Genomic DNA, 24,880 nt, shown 5'->3' on the forward strand with positions numbered 1-24,880 from the left:
GAAAAGTTGTTTCTCATGCAAATACAAGAAACCACAGGGCATTTAAGTGACACATAAGGTAGTATATTGTAATGGAGAAGAGCACAGGATTAGTTAAAAGCTGGAAGAAGATCTAGGTTTCAGCTAGGTACACTAAGCACAGGCATTTATTTAACTTTTCTGTTGGTTCTTTAGGGTAAATGAAATGGCTGGTCTACCTCTATAGAGTTAAGAAACAGGTAAGATGTGTGAAACTATTTTGTTAGCTATAAAGCACTAAATATCTTAATAATAATTCTATAATAAAAATCCATAATAGCAGAGAAATATGAATATACTCCCCTCCCCCAACTTTTGTTAGAAAAGGGCATGGTTTATTCCTTAATTGAAATTTTGGAGAGTAAAGGTTTCTCCACAGAACAGTAATTTGCAATATTATTGTTAGTTGAGTTACATTAATTTTCCTCCATAGTTTTTATTTGGTATTTTGGTGATAAAGTTTTAGTTTTTTACATTGTTGCATAATGCTCAGAGTGTCACAGTTTATGTGGCTAAAGTATACCCTTAGTATTGAGCACTTCTGATATTTTTATTTTTTTAAAGGTACAACATATAATTTCCCTGGAAAGCTGAGGTATACTCATATCCTTTTAATGTTCCTGTTACACGCAATAGTGATATGCTTCCCCACTGACCAAGAACTTGAAAAGAGAATTGCTTCTATTTATAATAAACTAAAACACAATAGTGAGAAATATTGTCTTCCTAGTATAAGAAAATTGCAAAACTATTTAAAACTTTATCATTAATATTAAACCAGTCAAAGGGCATCAATGAACATGAATGGTATCTAAATATCTAAATAACAGATTTCAGTGGGAAATTTTCAGTAATGTAGTAATGAACATCTCCAGCAAGGTAACAGATATCTGGTACAAAAAAATAATAGAATCTGTTAAAAAACAGGACCTCAGTCTGTATGAAATATTCCTTAAGATACTCTGCTCACTTCATATACACTGAGTAACGTTCTGAACAAGAATTTAACTTCTCAGGAAATCTCAAGAACGCTAGTTTCTGGAAAAGGAATATCTCTACCATAAACTAATATCAACATGATATGTATCTATTATATAATAGGAACTGTCTTAAGTACTCTAGGTACTAAACTCCCACACTCTTTACAACTCTAAGATAAGTACTTTACTGTACCCATCTTAAACAAGGGGAATAGAGTACATAAAGGCTAAACAGTTACCCTAGCTTACATATGCATTTAAGTTGTACAGCCAGAAATCAAAACTAGATAATCTGGTGTCAAAACCAATACTAAGCGCTCTTTGGATATCTTAGCATCTCTGACAGTCATCTACAAATGCAGGCTTTTGGACCTGCAAAGCCAAGGCCAAGACTCTGGGACCTGGTTAAACTCCCTAATGTTGCTTGACACAGTCTTATCCACACCCTCTGTCTTGCTGACATGCTTCTTATTAAACTTCAATGAGTTACTTTGAATATTCTGTAGATAGTCTAAATAGAAATTTACATATTTTTAAAAAGCAATGATAAATCATGTTTGGTGGGCACTTATTCTTGTATCCTAGAGTACCTAATGCTTTTAGTGAAAGGCGGAGAAAAAATTTTCAATTTTATATTAAAATCAACATGCCCTGAAAATGACTAATCTCAAAGCAATAATACACATGGAATTTCTAAATATAAGAAAAGTTAGTACTCCCAATATTCACTGTAAGATAGTGGGCCAATCTTGCTTAAGAAAGCATCCTGTGATTGGGTCAACTTCATTGATTTATTATTTTCTGGTTTAAATAAAGGCTGAAAGGCACCAACTGTTTAGGCTGTGACCTAACACTATCTTCTACCGTTGAAATCCTTAAAGGGCTGAATACTAGTCAGAAGCCAAAAGGTTTATGTACAGTTCACTACCAATGCCATTTTTGTTGTTGTTGATTCCATAAGAACTCTCTTATCCCAGTGAGACAAATAGAATTCTTTTTCCTGTAAAAACAATGACTAATAATGGGGCTACGTTGATGACTTGATTAATGTTTTATGTAATTTTAAAACCTGGGAACAAATATTTCAATTATCTAAGTAGTTGAAACATTCTTTAATTTATATTAGAATATTTAAAGAAATTTAATTGGGAAAAATTAGAAAATACAGAATCATGAAAGATTTTATAAGTCTTATTTCCAAAAGAATAATTTATCCTGAGTACAAAATAACTTTTGAGTTTCATTTGTGTTTACTTGTCAATTGTTGCTATTGATGCTCTGTTAATATTTGGTTTTTCAGCAAGAAGATAAAACTGGCCTACCAGAACTCCATGGACTTAAATAAATGAAATTTAATTATACCTTTCATAAGCTGGCATGCAGGGTTGTTTTAAATTTATTTTGCCTCTCTTTCTGATTAGAGACTATAAGCAGCTAGATATTGTATGTATGATTTTTCTTTCAAACAATATCTATACTCCTACCTCCAGAGATGCATTTCTTTTTGGTAGCCCTCATCAGTCATCATCTCAAGGCTGGTGAACTTGAAAGCTCATAATTCTTAAGTTAATTTTCATTGTTCCTACAATATCTGTAAGATGAGTGAAAATAGGCATTTGACACCTTAATACATATATATGTTAACTTTGGTAACAATTTCTTTTAACATACTGACAGTGTGATGGTACATGAAAAAGCAAAATATATTGATTTTAAATACTCTTCTAAAACGTAACAATCTATAATTAATCTTGTATTAGGTACCCAAAGAATCTTTACAACCATCTAGACTAAAAAATTTAGACTGCTGCTTTTACATCAATTTATTGGAAAGTGTATTGGCAACACTTTGCAAAATGTTTATTCTTTATAGTTAGTTGAAATTTATTACTAATTATTTTGTCAAATGGAAAGAAAGTCCAGTATACAACTGAAAATTTCACTCTTAAAAAAAGTCACCTTTACAGGTCTGATTACTTTGGTAAGCAACAGCAATAATGTTGAAGTACCACATCTCCTAGCTTTTATGATGTTTGGCTCTCTAGTTGGCCATTTTCAATATTATTACAATATGATTAATTAATAAGACTGACAAAAATTCCAACTTGTCACTTTTGAAGAGGAGAGGACATTTATAATACAGACACACAATATACTAAAAATCCAAAGGCTTAAAATTTCATGTACCATGTGCCTACAAACAGGAAACTAAATGTTCATCTAGTTCAAGTTATCTAAATGTATCAAGAAAAATAATCTGGTAACCAACATCCCTGCTAAAAAATAAACAATCACAAAACATAATCGATTTCTTTCCTACATTATACAGGAGCAAAAATTGCAAGTAAAAATGTAGTGCTTCTTTAACTGACTGAAAATAATATATACCTGATTAAAAGACTAGTCAAGTCTAGAAGAGAAATAACATAAAAAAGCCAGTTATATTTTAGGCACAAGTGACAAATATATTTCTTTTTATTGTTATTAAAGTTTTCTCCAATGTATTTCAGTAAATGAGTATTTTATTTTATTTTATTTTATTTTATTTTATTTTATTTTATTTTATTTTATTCCACTGTTGGTCATAGTTTGAGCCCTACACACTCCCTTCCCTTTCACCTCAAAGGGAACTCCTTTGTATGTAGCCACACACTCATCATTAGTGCAGAGATCTGGCTGGATCTGCTCCCAAATCTTCTTCTTAGGATTTAGCTCCTTGTCAGGCTCTCCTATTGAGGAGAAGAAAAAAAAAAAATTACATAGCTAAAATATGAAATAAATTATCCAGAGAGATTTCTAGTGTATTTTAACACTTACTTTTAACATATACTTTATTTTTATGACATGAGCAGTTTATATTTTTGATCTGTAAAATAAAGCATTTGACATTTCCTAACATGCCTTCTCCTTTGGCATGTTTAGTTGTGATTTTTAACAGATATCCCTGCAGTTGAAGATGATACTTTTAAAATAACATTCTCTCCTAATGATGACTTGAGCCCTGACACTCAATGGGAGAATCGGCAGAATCTGTAGGATCTTATTTGGAATTGACATTCTCTATTCCTGTTAATTTTTTTAAAATTCTTTTAAACATTTATTTATTTTTAAGAGACAGAGAAAGACAAACCATGAGCAGGGGAGGGGCAGAGAGAGAGACACACACACACACAGAATCCAAAGCAGTCTCCAGTTTCCAAGCTGTCAGCACAGAGCCCAACGTGGGGCTTGAACTCACAAATTGTGAGATCATGACCTGAGCTGAAGTCAGACGCTTAACTGACTGAGCCACCCAGGCGCCCCTATTCTTGTTTGTTTTTAAATTTTCTTTTTGTTTCACTGGAAAGGAAAGATGATGCTCAGTTTTAAATGTTAAAAATGTAAAAATTGCTTTGTTGAAATAAAACTATACACACACACAAATATTTTGACATCTCCTTACAAATGTTCAAGATTACTTTTTACTCTTATAATAAATATTTTTGCAGGTAATACAGCAAAAAGAATTTATTCTCCAAACTATTAAAATGAAAATATAAGATACTCATTTTATCATTATATATAAAGAAAAACTGTGAAGAGATGAAAAGCATAATTTGATGTTATATATTTACATGTGGTAGAAGCAGCTTATATTTCAATGTACAAAATAAATGATGAGACTGCTGCTACGGTGCTTAAAGATTTTTTTTATCGATATAGGAGAATGGATTAAATGCTAAGATTATCTAAATAAATATAGTAACTACTTTGGGTTTCATGGGCTGCCCATTCCATTTGGTGAGAGGGAAAGAGACAGAAAAAGTTCAGAGACAACGAGTCACATTTTCTAAGCACGAGAAATATATACAAGTTGCGTGCAATGCTCACAACAACACTCTATTTTTAAATATAAGGAAACCGTTGCTCAAAGAAGATAAACTGCTCAAAGTTAGAAGATCAACAAGTGGAGTCAGAATTTGACAACAAAACCCTTATTCTGCTAGCACAGCATCTTGCCTCCTGACACACTATTCTTTAGAAAAGAAACAAGTAACATTCTTACATGTAGATAAAACCTCAACTTCTATCATAACTCACACTAAAAGTTTTTAGTCAACAAAGACAAATGTGTTGTAGAATACATCTGGTCTAGATTTAAGGAACACCAGTATACAAAACAATCCCTCTTAACTTATAAGAAATAGAAAGTAAAGTTTAACATAATACCATTTTAGTAGCTGAGGATGCTCAATAACATTTGGAATAAAGAATCAGTTCAAGAAACAATGAAAAGTAACAGATCTCTTAAACCTAAGTGTGAAATAAAAATGGTTTCCAGGAGGTAATAAAAAGAGTATTTCTGAAGTATATAATTCTGTAATGATAGATATCCAACTTTTTAGATGTTTTCTAAAGTGACTCCCAAGTTGAAACCTTCTGGAATTAATTTCAAAAGAATCTTTTACCATTACTGGAATTATATTCTATACTCTAGTTATACCTTATGACCTAAACTAGTTTTTACTCTGCACTCATACAACAGGAAAAACAAAACTGAGTAAAATTGTCAGCCACTGTGGTTTTTGTTCTTTATTAGCTCTTCAGGAACTGCCACGAAACTGGCAAGAACATATAAAACTGTCCTCTGATATGCAGGTTTTCAGAGATGACAGAACAGTTAATTGAATGATGTATCTATACCAAAAGAACAAGCAATGAAACCAAAACTGAAAGACTAGTATAAAAGAAAAGGATTTCTCTTATTAAGAGCGTTTGACTTGACAGCAGAAAAACTAATTAATAAACAGAAAAAAAAAATGCTAATATATCAAGTATCTACAGAAAAAAATACTAACATATAAAGTATCTTTATTTTTTGTTTTTAAACATTTCTATTTTTTGTTTCTAAGCCATTCCTTAGTCTAAAAGTTTACTTTGCTTGTGTATAGATCATGTCAGGAAGTGGGCGTTCCAGAATCCTAGAAAGCTGGAGGCAGAGAAACTGTTTAGAGGCCTGAGTACTAACTCTTAATTCCCCCAACTCTCCCAAAAAACACATTGCCAAACTGATAACAGATTAATTCAAGAGGCACAGCATCCCAGATTTGTGTGAAATTCTTATCAAAAGCACAGATTGTGTGAGTTCTTGTTAAATGCAGACAATAAGCTCCAAATACCAAAAGAAAAAAAAAAAAAAAACTGTGATGCAGCACAAAATTAAGCTTCACAGAACTAGTAAGATATTGACATGCACACAAAATAATATTCATAACACATAATACATAGTGCTTACCATAGGCTGTTTGCTACACTAAAGGCTTTACAAATATTTACTCATTCAATCCTCTCAGTACACTACATAAATACTATTAATTACCCTCGTTTAGGAAAAACATTCAGCCAAGAATTCTTTATCCAGCAAGGCTGTCATTCAGAACAGGAGAGATAAAGAGTTTCCCAGACAAAAACTAAAGGAGTTCATGACCACTAAACCAGCCCTGCAAGAAACCTTAAGGGCGATGTTTTGATTGGAGGAAAAAAAGACCAAAAGCAACAAAGACCAGAAAGGACCAGAGAGCATCACCACAAACACTAACTCTACAGGTAATACAATGGCACTAAATTCATACCTTTCAACAATCACTCTGAATGTAAACGGACTAAATGCTCCAATCAGAAGACATAGGGTATCAGAATGGATAAAAAGACAAGATCCATCTATATGTTGTCCACAAGACTCATTTTAGACCTAAAGACACCTGAAGTTTGAAAGTAAGGGGATGGAGAACCACCTATCATGCTAATGGTTGTCAAAAGAAAGCCGCGGGGCGCCTGGGTGGCGCAGTCGGTTAAGCGTCCGACTTCAGCCAGGTCACGATCTCGCGGTCCGTGAGTTCGAGCCCCGCGTCGGGCTCTGTGCTGACAGCTCAGAGCCTGGAGCCTGTTTCAGGTTCTGTGTCTCCCTCTCTCTCTGCCCCTCCCCTACTCATGCTCTGTCTCTGTCTGTCTCAAAAATAAATAAAACATTAAAAAAAAAAAATTTAAAAAAAGAAAGCCAGAGTACCCACACCTATATCAGATGAACTAGATTTTAAACCAAACACTGTAACAAGAGATGAAGCAGGGTATTACATCATAATTAAGGGATCTATCCATCAAGAAGATGTAATAATTATAAATATTTATGCCCCTAACTTGCAAGCACCCAAATATATAAATCAATTAATAACAAACATAAAGAAACTCATTGAAAATAATACAATAATAGTAGGGGACTTTAACACTCCACTTACAACAATGGACAGATCATCTAAGCAGAAAATCAACAAGGAAACAATGGCTTTGAATGACACACTGGACTGGATGGATTTAACGGATATATTCAGAACATTTCATCCTAACGCAGAATATGCATTCTTTTTGAGTGCACATGGAACATTCTCCAGAAGAGATCACCTACTAGGTCACATCAGCCCTCAACAAGTACAAAAAGACTGAGATCATACCATGCACATTTTCAGATCACAATGCTATGAAACTTGAAGTCAACCACAAGACAAAACTGTAAAGCCCTCAAATACATGAACATAAAGAACATCCTACTAAAGAATGAATGAGTAAACCAGGAAATTAAAGAAGAAATTTAAAAAAAAATACATGGAAACAAATGAAAATGCAAATTGGACAGTCCAAAACTTCTGGGATACAGCAAAGGCAGTCCTAAGAGGGAAGCATACTGAAATTCAGGCCTATTTCAAGAAGCAAGTAAAGTCCCAAATACATAACCTAACCATACACCTAAGGAGCTAGAAACGAAACAGCAAATAAAGTCTACAGGCAGCAGAAAAAGGGAAATAATAAAGATTAGAGCAGAAATAAACGATACAGTAACAAAAAACAAATCAGAACAAATCAATGAAACTAAGACTCTTTGAAAGATTAACAAAATTGATAAACCCCTTGCTAGACTTACTAAAAAGAAGAGAAAGGACCCAAGTAGATAAAATCACGAATGGCAGAGATCACAACCAACACCACAGAAATACAAAGAATTATAAGAGAATGCTATGAAAAATTATATGCCAACAAATTGGGCAATCTGGAAGAAACAGGCAAATTCCAGATACTCACAAACTACCAAAAATGAAACAGAAAGAAATAGAAAATTTCGACAGACCATAACCAGCAAAGAAATTGAATCAGTAATCAAAACATCTCCCAACAAACAAGAGTCCTGAGCCAGATGACTTCCCAGGGAAATTCTACCAGATATTTAAAGAAGAGTTAATACCTATTTTCAAACTGTTCCAAAAAATAGAAATGGAAAGAAAACCTCCAAACTCATTCTTACAAGGCCAGCATTACCTTGGTTCCAAAACCAGACAAAGACCCCACTAAAAAGGAGAATTACAGGCCAATATCCCTGATGAACATGGATGCAAAGATTCTCAATAAAATATTAGCAAATCAAATTTGCTAGAAGTACATTAAAAAAATTATTCACCATGATCAAGTGGGATTAAGTCTTGGGCTGCAGAGCTGGTTCAATATTCATAAACAAATCAGTTCATTAATGTGATACATTATACTGTTTTCTCAATAGATGCAAAAAAAGCATTTGACAAAATACAGCATCCATTCTTCATAAAAACCCTCAACAAAGAAGGAATAGATGGAACATAATTGAACATCATAAAGGCCATATATGAAAGACCTACAATTAATATCATCCTCAATGGGGCAACACTGAGAGCCTTTCCCCTAAGGTCAGGAACAAGACAAGGATGTCTACCATCACCTTTACTATTTAACCTGGTACTGAAAGTCTTAGCCTCAATCAGATAACAAAAAGAAATAAAAGGCATCTAAATCAGCAAGGAAGAGGTCAAACTTTCACCATTTGCAGCTGACATGATAGTCTATGTAGAAAACCTGAAAGACTACCAAAAAATTGCTAGAACTAATACATAAGTTTCAGGATATAAAATCAACATGCAGAAATCTGTTACATTTCTATACACCAATAATGAAGCAGCAAAGAATAAAGGAACTGATCCCATTTGTAACTGCATCAAAACAATAAGATACCTAGGAATAAACCTAACCTACCTAAATAAACCTAATAAGCCTAAGAGGTAATAGATCTGTACTCTTAAAACTACAGAACAATTATGAAAGAAACTGAAGAGGACACAAAGAAATGGAAAAGCATTCCATGCTCATGGATTGAAAGAACAAATATTGTTAAAATGTCTATACTGCCCAAAGCAATCTATGCATTTAATGCAATCCCTATCAAAATACCACCAGTATTTTTCACAGAGCTAGAACAGACTAGCCTAAAATCTGTATGGAACCACAAAAGACCCTGAAAAGCCAAAGCAATCCTGAAAAAGAAAAACAGAACTGGAGGCATCACGATTCTGGATTTCAAGCTATATTACAAAGCTGTAGTGATCAAGACAGTATGGTACTGGCACAAAACAGACACACAAGTCAATGGAACAGAACAGAAAATCCAGAAGTGGACCCACAACTATATGGTCAACTAATCTTCAACAAAGCAGGAAAGAATATCCAATGAAAGATAGTCTCTTCAAAAAATGGTACTGGGAAAACCGGACAGCGAAATGCAGAAGAATGATGCAGGACCACTTTCTTACACCATCCACAAAAAAAAAAAAATTCAAAATGGATGTAAGACATAAATGTAAGACAGGAAACTATCAAAATCCTAGAGGAGAATACAGGCAGCAATTTCTTTGACCTTGACCGTAGCAACTTCTTACTAGACAAGTCTCCAAAGGCGAGGGGAAAAAAAGCAAAAATGAACTACTGCTATTGGGCTTCATCGAGATAAAAAGCTTCTGCACAATGAAAGAAACAATCAGGGTGCTTGGGTGGCTCAGTGGTTTAAGTGTCTGACTTTGGCTCAAGTCATGATCTCATGGAGTTTGAGCTCCGCATTGGGCTCTGTGTGGACAGCTTAGAGCCAGAAGCCTGCTTTGGATTCTGTGTCTCCCTCTCTCTCTACGCCTCCCCCACTCATGCTCTGTCTCTCTCTCTCTTTCAAAAATAAATAGACATTAAAACAGAAACTAAGGAAACAATCAACAAAACTAAAAGGCAACCTACAGAATAGAAGATATTTGCAAACGACATATCCTGACAAAAGGTTAGTACCTAAAATCTGCATAGAACTTACCAACTCAACCCAAAAAACAAATAACCTGGTTAAGAAATCGGCAGAAGATACAAACAGACACTCTTCCAAAGAAGACATCCAGATGGCTAACACACATGAAAAGAGGCTAAAACATCACTCATCATCAGGGAAAAACAAATCAAAACTACAATGAAATATCACTTCACACCTATCAGAATGGCTAAAATTAACAACTAAGGCAACAACAGATGGTGGCAAGGATGTGGAGAAAGAGGAACCCTTTTGCATCAATGGTGGGAATGCAAACTGGTACAGTCACTCTGGAAAACAGTATGGAGGTTCCTCAAAAAATCAGAAATAGAACTACTCTACAACCCACTAATACCACTAGTAATTTATCCAAAGGATACAAAAATGCTGATTCAAAGCAAACACATGCACCCCAATGTTTACAGCAGCACTATCGACAACAGCCAAATAATGGAAAGAAGAGGTGGTATATACATACAATGGAATATCAGTCGGCAATCAACAACAATGAAATCTTACCATTTGCAACAACATGGATAGAACTAGAGCATATTATGCTAAACGAAATGAGTCAGAGAAAGACAAATACATGATTTCACTCACATGTGGAATTTACGAAACAAAACAGATGAACACAGGGGAAGAGAACGGAAAATAAGATAAAAACAGAGAGGGACGCAAACCATTAGAGACTTAAATATAGAGAACAAACTGAGGGTTGCTGGCAGGGTGTTGGGTAGGGGGATGTGCTAAATGGCAACGGGTGTTAAAGAGGGCCCTTGCTGGGATGAGCACTAGGGTGTTATGTGTAAGGGATGAATCACTAAATTCTATTCCTGAAATAATTATTACACTATATCTTAAGTAACTGATTTGAATAAAAAGAAATAAATGAATAGATGTGTTATATATACACAATGGAATATTACTCAGCCATCAAAAAGAATGAAGTCTTGCCATTTGCAATGATGTGGATGGAGCTAGGATGTATTATGCTAAGCGAAATAAGTCAATCAGAGAAAGACAAATACCATATAATTTCACTCACATGTGGAACTTAAGAAAGAAAACAGATAAACATATTGGGGGGGGGCAGGGAGAGGAGAGAGGGAAACAAACCACAAGAGACTCTTAATGATACAGAACAAACTGAGGGTTGATGGAGGGATGTGGGTGGGAGATGGGCTAGATGGATGATGGGTATTAAAGAGGGCACTTGTGATGAGCACTAGGTATTGTATGTAAGTGATGAATCACTGAATTCTATTCCTGAAACCAATATTGCACTGAATGTTAACTAAAATTAAAAATTAAAAAAAGAATTTCCCCATTTTACAGATGAGGAAATTAAGGCACAAAAGTTACAGCCAAGAACTTAAAAATATCAGGCAGGTAGCTAAGTGATTCAAAAGTTAAATCTCACAGTACCCACACAAAATAGGTATCATTAAAATCTTTCTTATAGATGAAAAAGCTGAGCCTCAGAAAGGTTCCCAAATCACCCAGCACATGTGGAGCCAAAATTTGAAAGCTTTAACTTCTTAGTTAAAACTAGTCATCTTCGGGGCGCCTGGGTGGCGCAGTCGGTTAAGCGTCCGACTTCAGCCAGGTCACGATCTCACGGTCCGTGAGTTCGAGCCCCGCGTCAGGCTCTGGGCTGATGGCTCAGAGCCTGGAGCCTGTTTCCGATTCTGTGTCTCCCTCTCTCTCTGCCCCTCCCCCGTTCATGCTCTGTCTCTCTCTGTCCCAAAAATAAATAAACGTTGAAAAAAAAATTTAAAAATAAAACTAGTAATTTTCTAAGAACAAGGATTTGAACTAAATATAAAGTAGAAACTAGTAAGAGGAAATTCTAAAGCTTGACTGTTGCTTTTAACACACCAGACTCAGTATCTGAACACTCTGAATGTAGTTGTAAGACCAATCAATAAAGGAAACATGATTCAGACAAGTAAAATTTTAAGATTGCAATTAAAACTTGTCACATTATGGTAACTGAATATAAATGAGAGTTGAAAAATTTTGGATGCATTGTTAACTTTCTGGTTTACTCAAAATGCTTCTCAATAATGTACCATTTGGTAGGGTATAAAGCTAGTTTGAAATGAAAGTTTAAATCACCTGCCATGAAAAACATACCTAACATTTTAAACAATTGTTTTTTAACAAATTGTATTTTCCAGAGAAGTCTTTCATCATTCCTGTGTGTAATGTTCTTCTAAATCTTATTTTCATAGTTTTCTTTTTTTTTCCTTTTGGCATAGCTATCCAACAAAGTTAAGTGATATCAATAAAAGTTCTTAAAAGCTAAAAACTGCAGAGCCTCTGAAATTGCTAAACACATGCCAATAATCACCATTTGGAAACAGTTACACATAATGTAAGAGAACTAATCCTTCAGAGACTATTTTAGGCCAACTGATTGTAAACAAAGCACACAGGGAATAGGAAGTAGTTCAGAGAGGAGTTTGTACAGATGTAAAAAACTGTGACCACCTTCTTAGAATTTAAAACCTACAAAAAGCAATAAATACAAATTCCAAAATCCCAAGCATTCACAATCTGAAATAAAAACCGGAAACTTCATTTTAATTAGCCATTGTTTTGCTCATTGATTATCAGCTCTTTGATATCTGCCATGGCCATAAAAAGCCTAGCACTAAATTATTTTATGTGTGATTAACTGGGTTTTTGAACTACAGCAATTGTAACTATTGCCAATTGTGGCACAAAAACTAAAGTATAAGTTTGCAAATAAAGGTTGATTAAATTTAGAAAGCTAATCAATAGAGAAAAGAGGTTTGGTGGTTCTCTAGGAATAACCCTGACAATAATGAAGGCAAATGCTCAGGCCTGTTCTCCAAATACTGATTTTTCTGTTTGTATTTTACATGTTTTACTAGTGTGTTTCTTTCTGTTTATTCATTAACCAATTTACTGAGCTCTACACCAGTCATTTTTCTAGATGCTAGGTATACAACAGTGAATAATCACCACATAAACACAAAAGTAAAAATCTTGATTTCACGTGCTTACAATTCTGTGTGGACAGACAATTAACAATGTTTAGTATATTGGATCAATAGGATCACGGACCAAGCCATGTAGCTATTTTGGGGAAAGAGCCAGTGGCTCAACTGGAGTGATCCAGTGAAGATTTATGGAGTACATGAGGTTAACAAACACAATGGGAGGCCATTACAAGAACTTGGGCTTGTACTCTGGGTCAAATGAAAAGTTTTGTAATAGTTCTGAGCAGAGGAGTAATACACTCTGACTTACATCACTCTCCCATAACTGAAAATATTTGGAAGAAGGGCACAGGCAAAAGCAGGGAGATCAGTTACAAAGTTTTACCTTCCACATAACAGATGTTGGCACCAGGACCAAAGTAGTAGTGGGCAAAGATGAGGAGAATGATTCTAGATATATTCAGAAGGTACAATTGCTAGGATTTTCTGAAGGAGAAGATAAGTGAGAAAATAAAAAGAAGTTGAGAGAACAGAATTCCTGTCAGATAAGATGAGAAATACTATGGAAAAGGAAAATTCTAGGGGAAAGATGGGGAATATGTATTCTCCCTTGGGACATATTAGGGAAAAAGTCTAGTAGGCAGCTGGATAAGTAACTGGTTAAAACAGCCAAGAAAATGAACATGAAAAAGAAAAGAGAAGAGGTCAAGTACAGAAAGAAATAGAGGTCAAAGACCAAGGTCTGGGATATTCCAATGTTAAGGGGTCAGGGAGGTGAGGAAGAATCAGCAAAGGAATTAAGAAGGAGGACCAGTGAAGCAGGAGGACCACCAGGCCACCAGGTGCCAGAAACCAAGATAATTAAGAAAAAGTCTAAGAACTAGCCAAGGATATTTAGGTACTGAGAGAAATTGGTGACCCTGATCAGAGAAGTTCTGGAAAAAATAGTAGGGAAACCTGACTGAAATGGGTTTTAGAAAGAAGTTTATATCTATTTTTAAGAATAAAGGCATCAAAAATTCAATACTCTTGTACATATCATACATGCTTTGTGATTAACCTCTAACATATTAATAAGACCCAATAACAATAGAAATAAGCATGATCTAGGAAGTTAAACGTCTGAATGCAAATTCTCATTTATTATTAGACGAAATCCAGTGTACTCTCAAAAAGTACTCTCAAAAGGCTGTTGTTGCTACTGTCTTCTAGCCATAATATTATTTTCAAGTTAGTTTTGCGTGGTGCTTTCGGGACTAGTTATCACATTTAAATAGTAAAATGTACAGCTTCACAAACTGAAAATTTTAAGAAGTACTGGGTGGGGAGGGTTTCTAGTCAGTGTTATAAAAAATATCATTTGGCATCTTCTAAACTCTATGGAACTTTTTCGATTTGTAGTTGGAATAGTTGTTAGGTGTAAATGCCTTTTCAAGGCCAAACAGCACTTCAAACGTTTGAGTCCCAAATGCAATTTCTATACCACACTTTATATAACATGAAATGTAAGTCTCCAGACACTGAGCACATCAAGTGAACATCAAAATGTACCAGCAGACACCTTAAGCTTTAAAATGTAAAACAGATGCTGAAAAATAAAGCACTGATAAATCATGGATCTGACTAGAAAAAGAAAAAAAAAAAAAGAAAAATGTAAGACTAATGGCCTGCTGCATAGTATTAACTGCTATTCCTTTCAGATTTACTGCTCCAGAAGCAACTGATATGGAAGCATAAGCAAGATGAACATTAACAAACCTCACGTCCTAAAATTCATCAATTATTTGATGCTTAAGAATATAATCTCATGGGCCATTTTAAAAGGTCAGGTTTTCCCTTTTTTCACTTTATATTTCTGTACCTTCTCCACATACTCATGTGCTGATGCGCAAGGGGAAACTATGAATTTGCAAGAAATATCAGACTTTGGAACAATGTAAATATAAACACATAAGAAGCCAAATGGATAGATTAGAGAATATAATAAAGACAAGAAATCCATACTGGGCTATTAACATCTCTAATGCTAAGTCACTGAGTAACTAATGAAAAACTTTCAATATACTCAATAGTAGCATCCAAATAAACCTGATTCAATTGCTGAAATACTACCTGTCAATTCTTTGAGATAATGGAATGAAACCTGAACTAAAACTAAAGAATAGAACTAAAAGAATAAGAAGCCTTCATTAATGAAATAGTCCATATTAATTCAAAGCAAGCAGCAATCAACAAAAATGCTACAGTGCTATAAATTCAGGCACATTTATTCTTTGATCCCTTCACTAACTCTGTATAACTGTAAGCAAGAAGCTGAGTTTTGTTGGGCCTCAAAACAAATCTATAAAATAGTGGATTTTCTTCCAATTCTAAGCATATAACTCTACAATTTACATCACAAAATAACACTTAAAGAAAACATACTAAATCTTATGTTTGTTTATTTTTTTAAATCTTTTTTAAATGTTTTTATTTATTTTTGAGACAGAAAGAAACACGGCATGAGCAGGGGAGGGGCAGAGAGAGAGGGAGACACAGAATCTGAAGCGGCCTCCAGGCTCTGAGCTGACAGCACAGAGCCCAATGCAGGGCTCGAATTCACAGACCGCGAGATCATGACCTGAGCCAAAGTCAGACGCTCAGCTGACTGAGCCACCCAGGCGCCCCAAAATCTTACGGGTTTAAACAGAAAGGAAGGGAAATGTTAACTTGGAAAGGTAAACCAAAAGTATCTTAAAGGAAAAAGTTTACTTTTATTGTCATTCTATTCCAATTTAGTGAATGAGACTTCTCAATAGAATTTTAGGTTTGTCAGATATACAAACGATTTACCCCAAAGTGTGAAGTTTGGGGAAGTGTTTTGATATTGTGGTAGCAGAGGGGTGATCATATGCTCCTAGAACCAAAAGCCATCATGCTGCTTTAAGAAATGATTCTAAATGAGATTTTCCCAAAACCTAGTTTAACAAAAAAGATTCTTAGAAAACAGACTACTAAGGTTTTCGTTCTACCAAGGTTCAAGACATACACTTGTATTCAAAGTCACAGATACTTGCTAAACAATCCCTGTGTTTTTTACATTAGCCTACTTTGACCAGGAGAGGGGGGAAGCTGAGTTTCAAGGAAATTAACCCATGGTTCCAACCATATTTTCTATCTTAGTCCAGTGTTAAAATCCTTCATATCCTAATATTTTATCAAACATAGTTAACACAGGATTTAAAAAGCAGGCCCATCTAATCACATCAGCCTTGCTATTAAAACAGCTGTTTCTACAAATATGTTTCCAAATCAATTCTGACTTTTAGACCTAATTCTCCTTTTTACCCTAATTTATTTCTACTTTTCCCATTACTCTGTAGTCAAATGAACATCCTTTAAGTAAATGCATTCTTTTGTTTTTCCTCCTCCTTTCATGAAGGAAATATTTATTCCATATCTGACAAGCATCCTTTCTCTTTTGCTTCAAAGACCTATATGAAGAAACTTTTTCACACATGATAAAACTTCTTCTATCTCAGGACCATTTTAGTGGAGAAAACAAGCAATATGAAAGCAACCTCCTTTGAGATTATTACAATAAATACAAGTTTTAACTCAATTTTTCTCTATATCCTGAAGTCAAGTAAAAGCATATGCAAGTACATTATTAGATGGACTTGGAGAATTACATATTTCTTCCCCCACGTATGAACTTTTCATCTTATTGTGCTGCATTCTGAGATAATCTATAGCTTCAAAGACTCTGCAGCACATTAATTAGTTCTCTATCTATAACATACTCCTCTGCTATGTAAGTGTTACTAGTATTTTGCCTAGAGCAAACTCTCTCTAGTGTTTTTTAAAAACATATATTTTTAATGTTTATTTATTTTTGAGAGAGAGAGAAAGAGCGAGCGAACATAAGTGGGGAAGGAGCAAAGAGAGAGGGAGACAAAGAATCCCAGGCAGGCTCTGTGCTGTCCTCACAGAGCCCGATGTGAGGCTTGAACTCAAAAACCCCAAGATCATGACCTGAGCTAAAACCAAGAGTCGGATGCTTAACTGACTAAGCCACCCAGGCACCCCTCTCTCTAGAGTTTTATGCAATGTGTGCATTCATGGGGAGGGTGATGGTTAGATGGTGTGCTTAATGTGCCATCTTGAAACAATCTCAAGAAACTCAATAATAAAATCTTAATAATAATGGTCATTAATGTAAAGCCTTGGTTTTAAACTAAACCAAGACTGGTTTTAAACTAAATACTACAAAAGAACAATGATTCCCAAACTATTTTAAATAATGACTAATACTTACCAGGAAAAGCATCAAAAATAATTCTGTCTCCAGGAACAGACCCAGTAGGAGGTGCCAAGATTTCAACCTTCTCAGGTGAACTAGCACACATTACCATTGCCTGAGATATTACTCCCCTCATCTTTGCAGGTTTCAGGTTACAAAGTAAAATCACCATCCGATTTTGCATCTGTGTGAAACACAAATTAGTGATTAAATATATACAGAGATTACAATAATTACACCTAGAATACACTAAGCTACATCTAATATGCTAAATATAAAATGTTCTGTGTTTGTAGATGTATCTGTCTCTGTGTCCAAAATCTTTTATTGTTGTTATGAAGTCTTACATAAATATGAAAAAAAAAATTCCACAAACTGACAGTGCCCTATAGTTGAAGGAGCAGAGGCAAGACTATTCAGTTAAATAATTTTTAGACTGAGTGAAACAGCTGTGGTTTTGAATGTAGCTGCCATGTACTAGCAATCAGATTGTATAAAGTTGAAATGTTTTTTTCCTCACAAAATGAGGAAAATGATATCCCACTTAAATAGCCCACTCTAGGAGTATATTGTAACATGTATGTAAAACATTTAGCATAGTGTTAGCACTGAAATAAATGAACAATCCTTTTTTCCATACATATTTGGTCATTGCCAATACTATGTCATACTTGGTCATTGCCAAGATTCATGTCCTAATTTAAAAATTACTCTTGGGAAGATCGGAATAGGAGGATCCTGAGCTCACCTAGTCCCACGGACACGCCAATGAAACAACTGCATCTACTGCAACTAACTCTGAAATCGACCTGAAGACTGGCACTTCAGATCATCCACAGCTAGAGAGAAGACAAAATCAAAAAGAATAGGAAGCGTAGAGACACAGTTGGGAACCCTGGCGACTAACCACAAACAGGATGAACGTCACAAAACACAGAGGAGTAAGGGGGTCAGACCCCACACCTAGGGACCCAAACTGGGAAGATGAATCTTCCTAACATCTGGCTTTGAAAAACAGGAGGACTTAACTCTAGAAGCTTTAAAAATCAGCAGGGCTTAACTGGGAAAACCAGAGAGTGACAGTAAACGGAGCCCCCACACTAAAAGAGCCATCACCAGACACAGCACCAAAGCAGCAATTTGAAGTATCTGAGGTATTTGTGAAGATTTATTGACTAATCTTAGGATATGTTAGACAGGCAGAGATCTACCAGAAACATCTCTGGGAAAGAAAGTAGTGCCAGAGGGCATCATTTTTCTTGCTCTCCCCCGCCTAGATGGCCTGAAGTTTGCAGAAGCCAGTGCTATCACTCTCCATCTAACTTACCAGCACCACATGCCCTTGCATTCCCTTGCATACATGCACCACCTAATCCACCCACAACAGGAGGTACCCTTCCAAAGCAGATCCTACCATGTCAAATACAGGAAGCAAGCAGGTCTTAGACCACTCCAAAGTGACTGCAGCCCTGGAAAGAAGGGGAGATAACCCTACACACCAGCACAACCACACTTGCTGCAATGAGGCCTCTTACCAGGCTGTTCAGGGAGCAAGCCTTGCCCTTCATGCACCTGCACCTGTTACAGAGGTTACCTGCAGACGGTTAAGGTGAGTGCTGGCTCCATCTACCAGTAAGCTCACAAGTCTATCAACAGCAATGGAAGTAAACCCTGTCCAGTGTAAGAACAGGTAGCGAAGAGAGTCATTGTAGTCGTAAGCATATCTACAGCCACACCAATCTTGAAAAAGAACAACAAAACTGGAGGTATCATAATCCCAGATTTTAAGATATACTACAAAGCTGCAGTAATCAAAACAGTATGGTACGGCACAAAATAGATACATATAGATCAATGGAACAGAAAAGAGAGCCCAGAAATAAAACTATACTTATATGGTCAATTAATCTACAACGAAGAAGACAAGAATATATAATGGGGAAAAGACAGTCTTTTCAATTTATGGTGCTGGGAATACTTGACAGCCACATGTAAAAGAATGAAACTTGACCACTTTCTTACACCATACACAAAAATACACTCAAAATGATTAACGACCTAACTATGAGACCTGAAACCATAAAACTAGAAGAAAACACAGGCTGTTATTTCTTTGACAAAGGCCACAGAAACATTTTTCTAGGTATGTCTCCTCAGTCAAGGGAAACAAAAGCAAAATTAAACTATTGCGACTACAAAAGCTTTTGTACAACAAAGGAAATCATCATCAAAACAAAAAGGCAACCCACTGAATGAGAGAGACATTTGCAAATGATTCTTCCCATAGGGGGTTAATATCCAAAATATATAAAGAACTTATACAATTCAACATCAAAAAAGCCACAAACAATGCAATTAAAAATGGACAGAGGGCCTGAGTAGATATTTTTCCACAGACAGACAGATGGCCAACAGATATACAAAAAAATACTCAACATCACTATTCATCAGGTAAATGTAAATCAAAACCACAATGAGATATCACTTCACAACAGGCAGAATTGCTAGTATTAAAAAGCCAAGAAATAAGTGCTGGCAAGGATATGGAGAAAAAAAATTCTCATGCAGTGTTGGTGGAATGTAAATCAGTGCAACCACTAGAGAAAAGGTTTGGACGTTCCTCAAAAAATTGAAAATAGAAATACCATATGATACAGTAATTCCACCACTGGGCACTTACCCAAATAAAATGAAAACCCAAATTCAAAAAGATACACACCTTTACATTTACTGCAGGATTATTTCTTTTTATAAATTTTTTTTTTCAACGTTTATTTATTTTTGGGACAGAGAGAGACAGAGCATGAACGGGGGAGGAGCAGAGAGAGAGGGAGACACAGAATCGGAAACAGGCTCCAGGCTCTGAGCCATCAGCCCAGAGCCTGATGCGGGGCTCGAACTCACGGACCGCGAGATTGTGACCTGGCTGAAGTCGGACGCTTAACCGACTGTGCCACCCAGGCGCCCCATTGCAGGATTATTTCTAATAGCCAAGATATGGAAGCAACCCTAGGGTCCACAGATAGATGAATGGATAAACATGTATACATACATATGTGTATGTGTGTGTATATACATATAGAAATATACATAATGTGGAATACTCATAGAGTGGAACATTACTCGGCCACAAAAAGAATGAAATCTTGCCATTTGAGACAACATGGATGGAATTAGAGGGTATGATGTAAAGTGAAAGAAATCAAACAGAGAAATACAAATACCAAATGATTTCACTTATATGTAGAATCTAAAACACAAAAGAAATAAACAAACAACAGACCCTTAAATACAGAGAACAAATTTGTGGCTGTCAGGAGGGAAGTGGATAGGAGAGTGGGTGGGAGGATGGGCAAAATAAGTATAGGGGATTAAGAGGTACAAACTTTCAGTTATAAAATAAATAAGTGATGGAGATGAAAAGTACAGTATAGGGAATATAATCAATAATATTTTAGTAACTTTGCATGGTGACTACCCTTATTGTGGTGAGCACTGAGTAATGAATAGAAATGTTAAATCACTGAAACAATTGTACACCTGAAATTAACATAACATTGCAAGTCAACTATACTTCAAAAACAAATATCAAAAGTATTATGTACACTGCATATAACATTTAGGCCATTTCTACAATTTGTCATAGAAGTGAACAGAAATTTCTTTAATCTTCACAAGTTGAAGTGTCTTAACTTTTTCCCCATTTAGAAAAACCAAGGAACACAGTTGTTTATGTTCTTTCAACAAGCTTAAAATAGCATACAAGAGAATTATTACAGCAGAGGAAGAGAAAAGGCACATTCTAAATAAAAAAAGATGGTTTGCGGGTGCCTGGGTGGCTCAATTGGTCAAGTGTCCAACTCCTGATTTCGGCTCAGGTCATGATCTTACGGTTCTTGGGTTTGAACCCCAATCAGGCTCTGCACTGACAGCACAAAGCCTGCTTGGCACTCTCTCTCTCTCTCTCTCTCTCTCTCTCTCAGCCCCTCTCCCACACACTAGTGCGTGCTCTCTCAAAATAAAGAAACATTAAACAATAAATAAATAAATAAATAAATAAATAAATAATGCTTTTATAAATTAATGTTATGGGAAATTTACCCCCAAATCCTATGATTAAAAAATAATAAATAAAAATCGTAACAGGCCTAAGACTCAAATTCAAAAGGCCCCCTTTTCAGAGGTCTTCATGAGTAAGACTCTTCTTCATATACATAATTTGAAAATGCCACATGTTAGAAAAGAAGTTATAGAATATATGTATAAGAAAAAAGAACAGGGTTGTCTAGATGCAACTGTTAAAGCATCAGATGATACCCATGGACCTTTACATTAGAAAAACACACAAATCTACAAAGTTTAGTATGCAATTTGGGGGCAAAGTGCTTCTGCTTTATACAATATTTACTGCTACTGTCTTGACAGGTTAGATACAGATGTGTATATAAACAGCTTTGTTTAAGGCTATGGCTGACAGTTGTAGGAAGAGAAGAAATTGTCTGCAACTTGTGGGAACAAAAAAGATGAAACCCAATGTAGGAGGAGATTTTCCAATTTGAGCTGGCTCAAGATCAATTGGTTCTTTTCTCCAGAGCTTCTTATGAACCTAACACCATAAGCAGTTATAAAGAAGTCCTGGTCCTAGAAAAGAGGAGTGTTAAAAAGAGGGAACAAAAGCATACACAGGAACCAAGTCTTTTTTTAAAGAGAAACTTTCACTAAACTGCTTATATCTGTTTTTCTCACCTGAACAGAACAGCCAGATGATCCTATTAATTTATGAGGTAGGCCATGTTTCTCCTTGGTTCAACAGGTCTCCAATGGCTTTCACCTCATTCAGAATATAAGTCAAAGTCTATACAATGATCTGTAAGATCTTAGGTCATCTGGCATCCCTCTCTCTGATTTCATACTGCATGGTATTCCCCCTTATTTACTCTGCTGTAGTGACACTGCTTCCTGCTGTTCTTGCAACATGCCAGGCACACATCTGACTTACAACTGCCTGAAATGCTCTTCTACCAGACAGACATACGACTTTTCTTCACTTTCTCAGACCTTTACTTAAATGTCTCTTTGTGATGCCTTCCCAGGCTACTTTATATAAAATTACATAATTCTAACTTCAACTCATAGACTCTTTCCCTACTTTATTTTTCTTTTAATACTTACCACTATTCAATATACTCTATATGTTGATTTTTCTCACTACCCCATAGGGTTGTGAGCTTCACAAAGGCAGGTTTTTGGTTTTTGTTTTCTAAACAAATCTACCTACCTACCTACCTACCTACCTACCTACCTACCTACCAGTCATCCTAATGCACTGCTATATCCCTTATCTAGAATAGTGCCTGGAAGTATCTGGAAGTATGAATGAATGAATGTAGGGATTTATTCAAAATCGCAAAGTGAATAAGCAACAGAGTTGGCAATGAACAGAGAAGAACTATTTTAATGTTAAATGTCTACAGCCTTTGCAGTATCTCCGAAGCACCATGGGGCAAAGGAAATAGGCAGATGACTCAAATTACTATAGATGTCTTGAAAGACCAAATTAAAACCATTACTGCCTGTAAGTTTTTCCACTGTCATTGGAAATACACACGTCTATACACACACACGCACACACACATACACATATTTTAAAGACCTAAGTAATAACAAAATATAAAACATCCAGTTTTTAAGAAACAAAAAAATCCATTAAAAATTTTAAGTTCAAGCTCCATTAGCCCCTCTCCTCTTTTTTTCTTCAAGTATGAAAATATTTCTTGAGTTATATAAAAAAAAAAAAAGATTCATTCTTACCCTTACTTTTTAGATTGATGCTTTCTGGGTTTACATAACAGTGATTTAAAAAAATCAAGGAATAATAAAATTCCATGACAGAACAATGATGATAAAGATATTTATACTATATTACATATAAAACACTAAACTAAAAACATTTTAAAAACTGAGAAAAAATAATGCATCTTTTTTTTTTTTAAATGTTTATTTATCTGAGAGAGAGATTTATAGCATAAGCAGGGGAGGAGCAGAGAAAGAGGGAGAAGGAGAATCTCAAGCAGGCTCCACAGTCAGCCCAGAGCTGGACATGGGGCTCAAACTCACGAGCTGTAAGATCATGACCTGAGCTGAAATCAAGAGTCGGATGCTTAACCAACTGAGCCACCCAGATGCCCCATCTTCTTTCTTTCTATCCTCATGAATTTGATCTTAATTTGCAACTCTTTTGCAGGTTTTTGGTACTTTTATTCACTTTTTTTGGTGAAATTTATTTTATTAAAAATTAATCAAATGATCCAGTCAATACTGGCTCATGTGGTATGGCCACCTTATACAAAATTATATGGAAGAACATCAAGAAAAAGTGACGTGTGTATGCAGAAGTAATTTTAATTGTACAGATTACCTGTTCAAGAGGAACATGATTCACCAGGCCACTGACAACTGTTCTTGGGGCTGTTTCTCCAACATCTATTTCTTCTACATATAAAGAATCTGCATCAGGATGTTTTCTGGCAGTAATGATACAACCAACTCGAAGATCCAGACGAGAAACATCTATTGGCTTAGAGTCAGCACTTCCTGCTATTGATTGTTTTTTCTCCTTTTTCTCTAAAAAATATTTTTGAATAGTTAAACATCAGAAGTAAAACAAAAGTAAACTATGAAAAACTCATTAGCTTCAATACTGATGAGCTTCAAAAGAAAAAGAGTGTTTATCTCCTACCTTCACTTAAATAGTAACAAAGAATTATTCGAGTCCTAATTTCCTGAACCCTAATTTAGCTATTTCTCTCTTAAATAACTGCCTAAATCTCTAAAGACATAGAATAGAAGCTGGTAAACCATGTTCATTTATTTACATAATGTCTATGGATGCCTTTGCAGTATAGCACAGTTGAGTAGTTATGATGACTTTTTGGTCTGCAAAGCTTAAGATATTAAACGGACTTTTATTGAGAAAATTTGCCTTTCCCTGAAACAGAGTTGGAGAAAATCCTTTAAAATTTTTACTGTGACTCTTTAGAAAGTGAAAAATCCTTTATTTAGGAAGAACATCACAATTAGTAGCCAGCTAAGAGAATGAACTATATAATCAAGTATAATTTCACTGATAAAATGTTTCTCTCTTTAAACACACCAATAACTATACAATGAATTTCATCATTTCTTGTATTTCTCTGAACACTTAGGGTTTTAGGTTTATCTGAGCGACTATGGAGAAGGGAACATTTTATTCTAATGTTTTAAAAATACTCCTCTTATTTATGTTGAAAATCTAACTCTTATTAGCATTTTGATCACTTTGATCACTGAATCAAAATGTGACCTATGAAGAATTCATATTCCTTAAGTTTACATTTAGCTTCTCTGGCAGAAAAAAAAGTAAAACAAAATAAAAACTTATTCACCTGCAACCTACAGGGTAGAGATAAAT

At 35.2% G+C, this 24,880-nt stretch overlaps 1 protein-coding gene across 2 annotated transcripts in view; it reads right to left on the reverse strand.

Moving 5' to 3' along the window:
- Positions 1-549: 549 nt before the first annotated feature.
- Positions 550-24,880, reverse strand: part of AIMP1 (aminoacyl tRNA synthetase complex interacting multifunctional protein 1) — a 43,963-nt gene continuing 19,632 nt past the window's right edge. For both annotated transcript variants that reach the window (XM_025921754.2, XM_086704459.1), the window contains exons 5-7: positions 23,849-24,054; positions 17,446-17,614; positions 550-3,727 (exon numbers count right to left, since the gene is read on the reverse strand). In XM_025921754.2, the coding sequence (XP_025777539.1) occupies positions 3,561-3,727; positions 17,446-17,614; positions 23,849-24,054 (542 nt within the window). In that variant the 3' untranslated portion in view covers positions 550-3,560. The remainder of the gene's footprint in view (positions 3,728-17,445; positions 17,615-23,848; positions 24,055-24,880) is intronic.

Source organism: Puma concolor, chromosome B1 (assembly GCF_028749965.1).
Source record: "Puma concolor isolate L17-30 chromosome B1, mPumCon1.1.hap2, whole genome shotgun sequence".
Classification (NCBI taxonomy): Eukaryota; Metazoa; Chordata; class Mammalia; order Carnivora; family Felidae; genus Puma; species Puma concolor.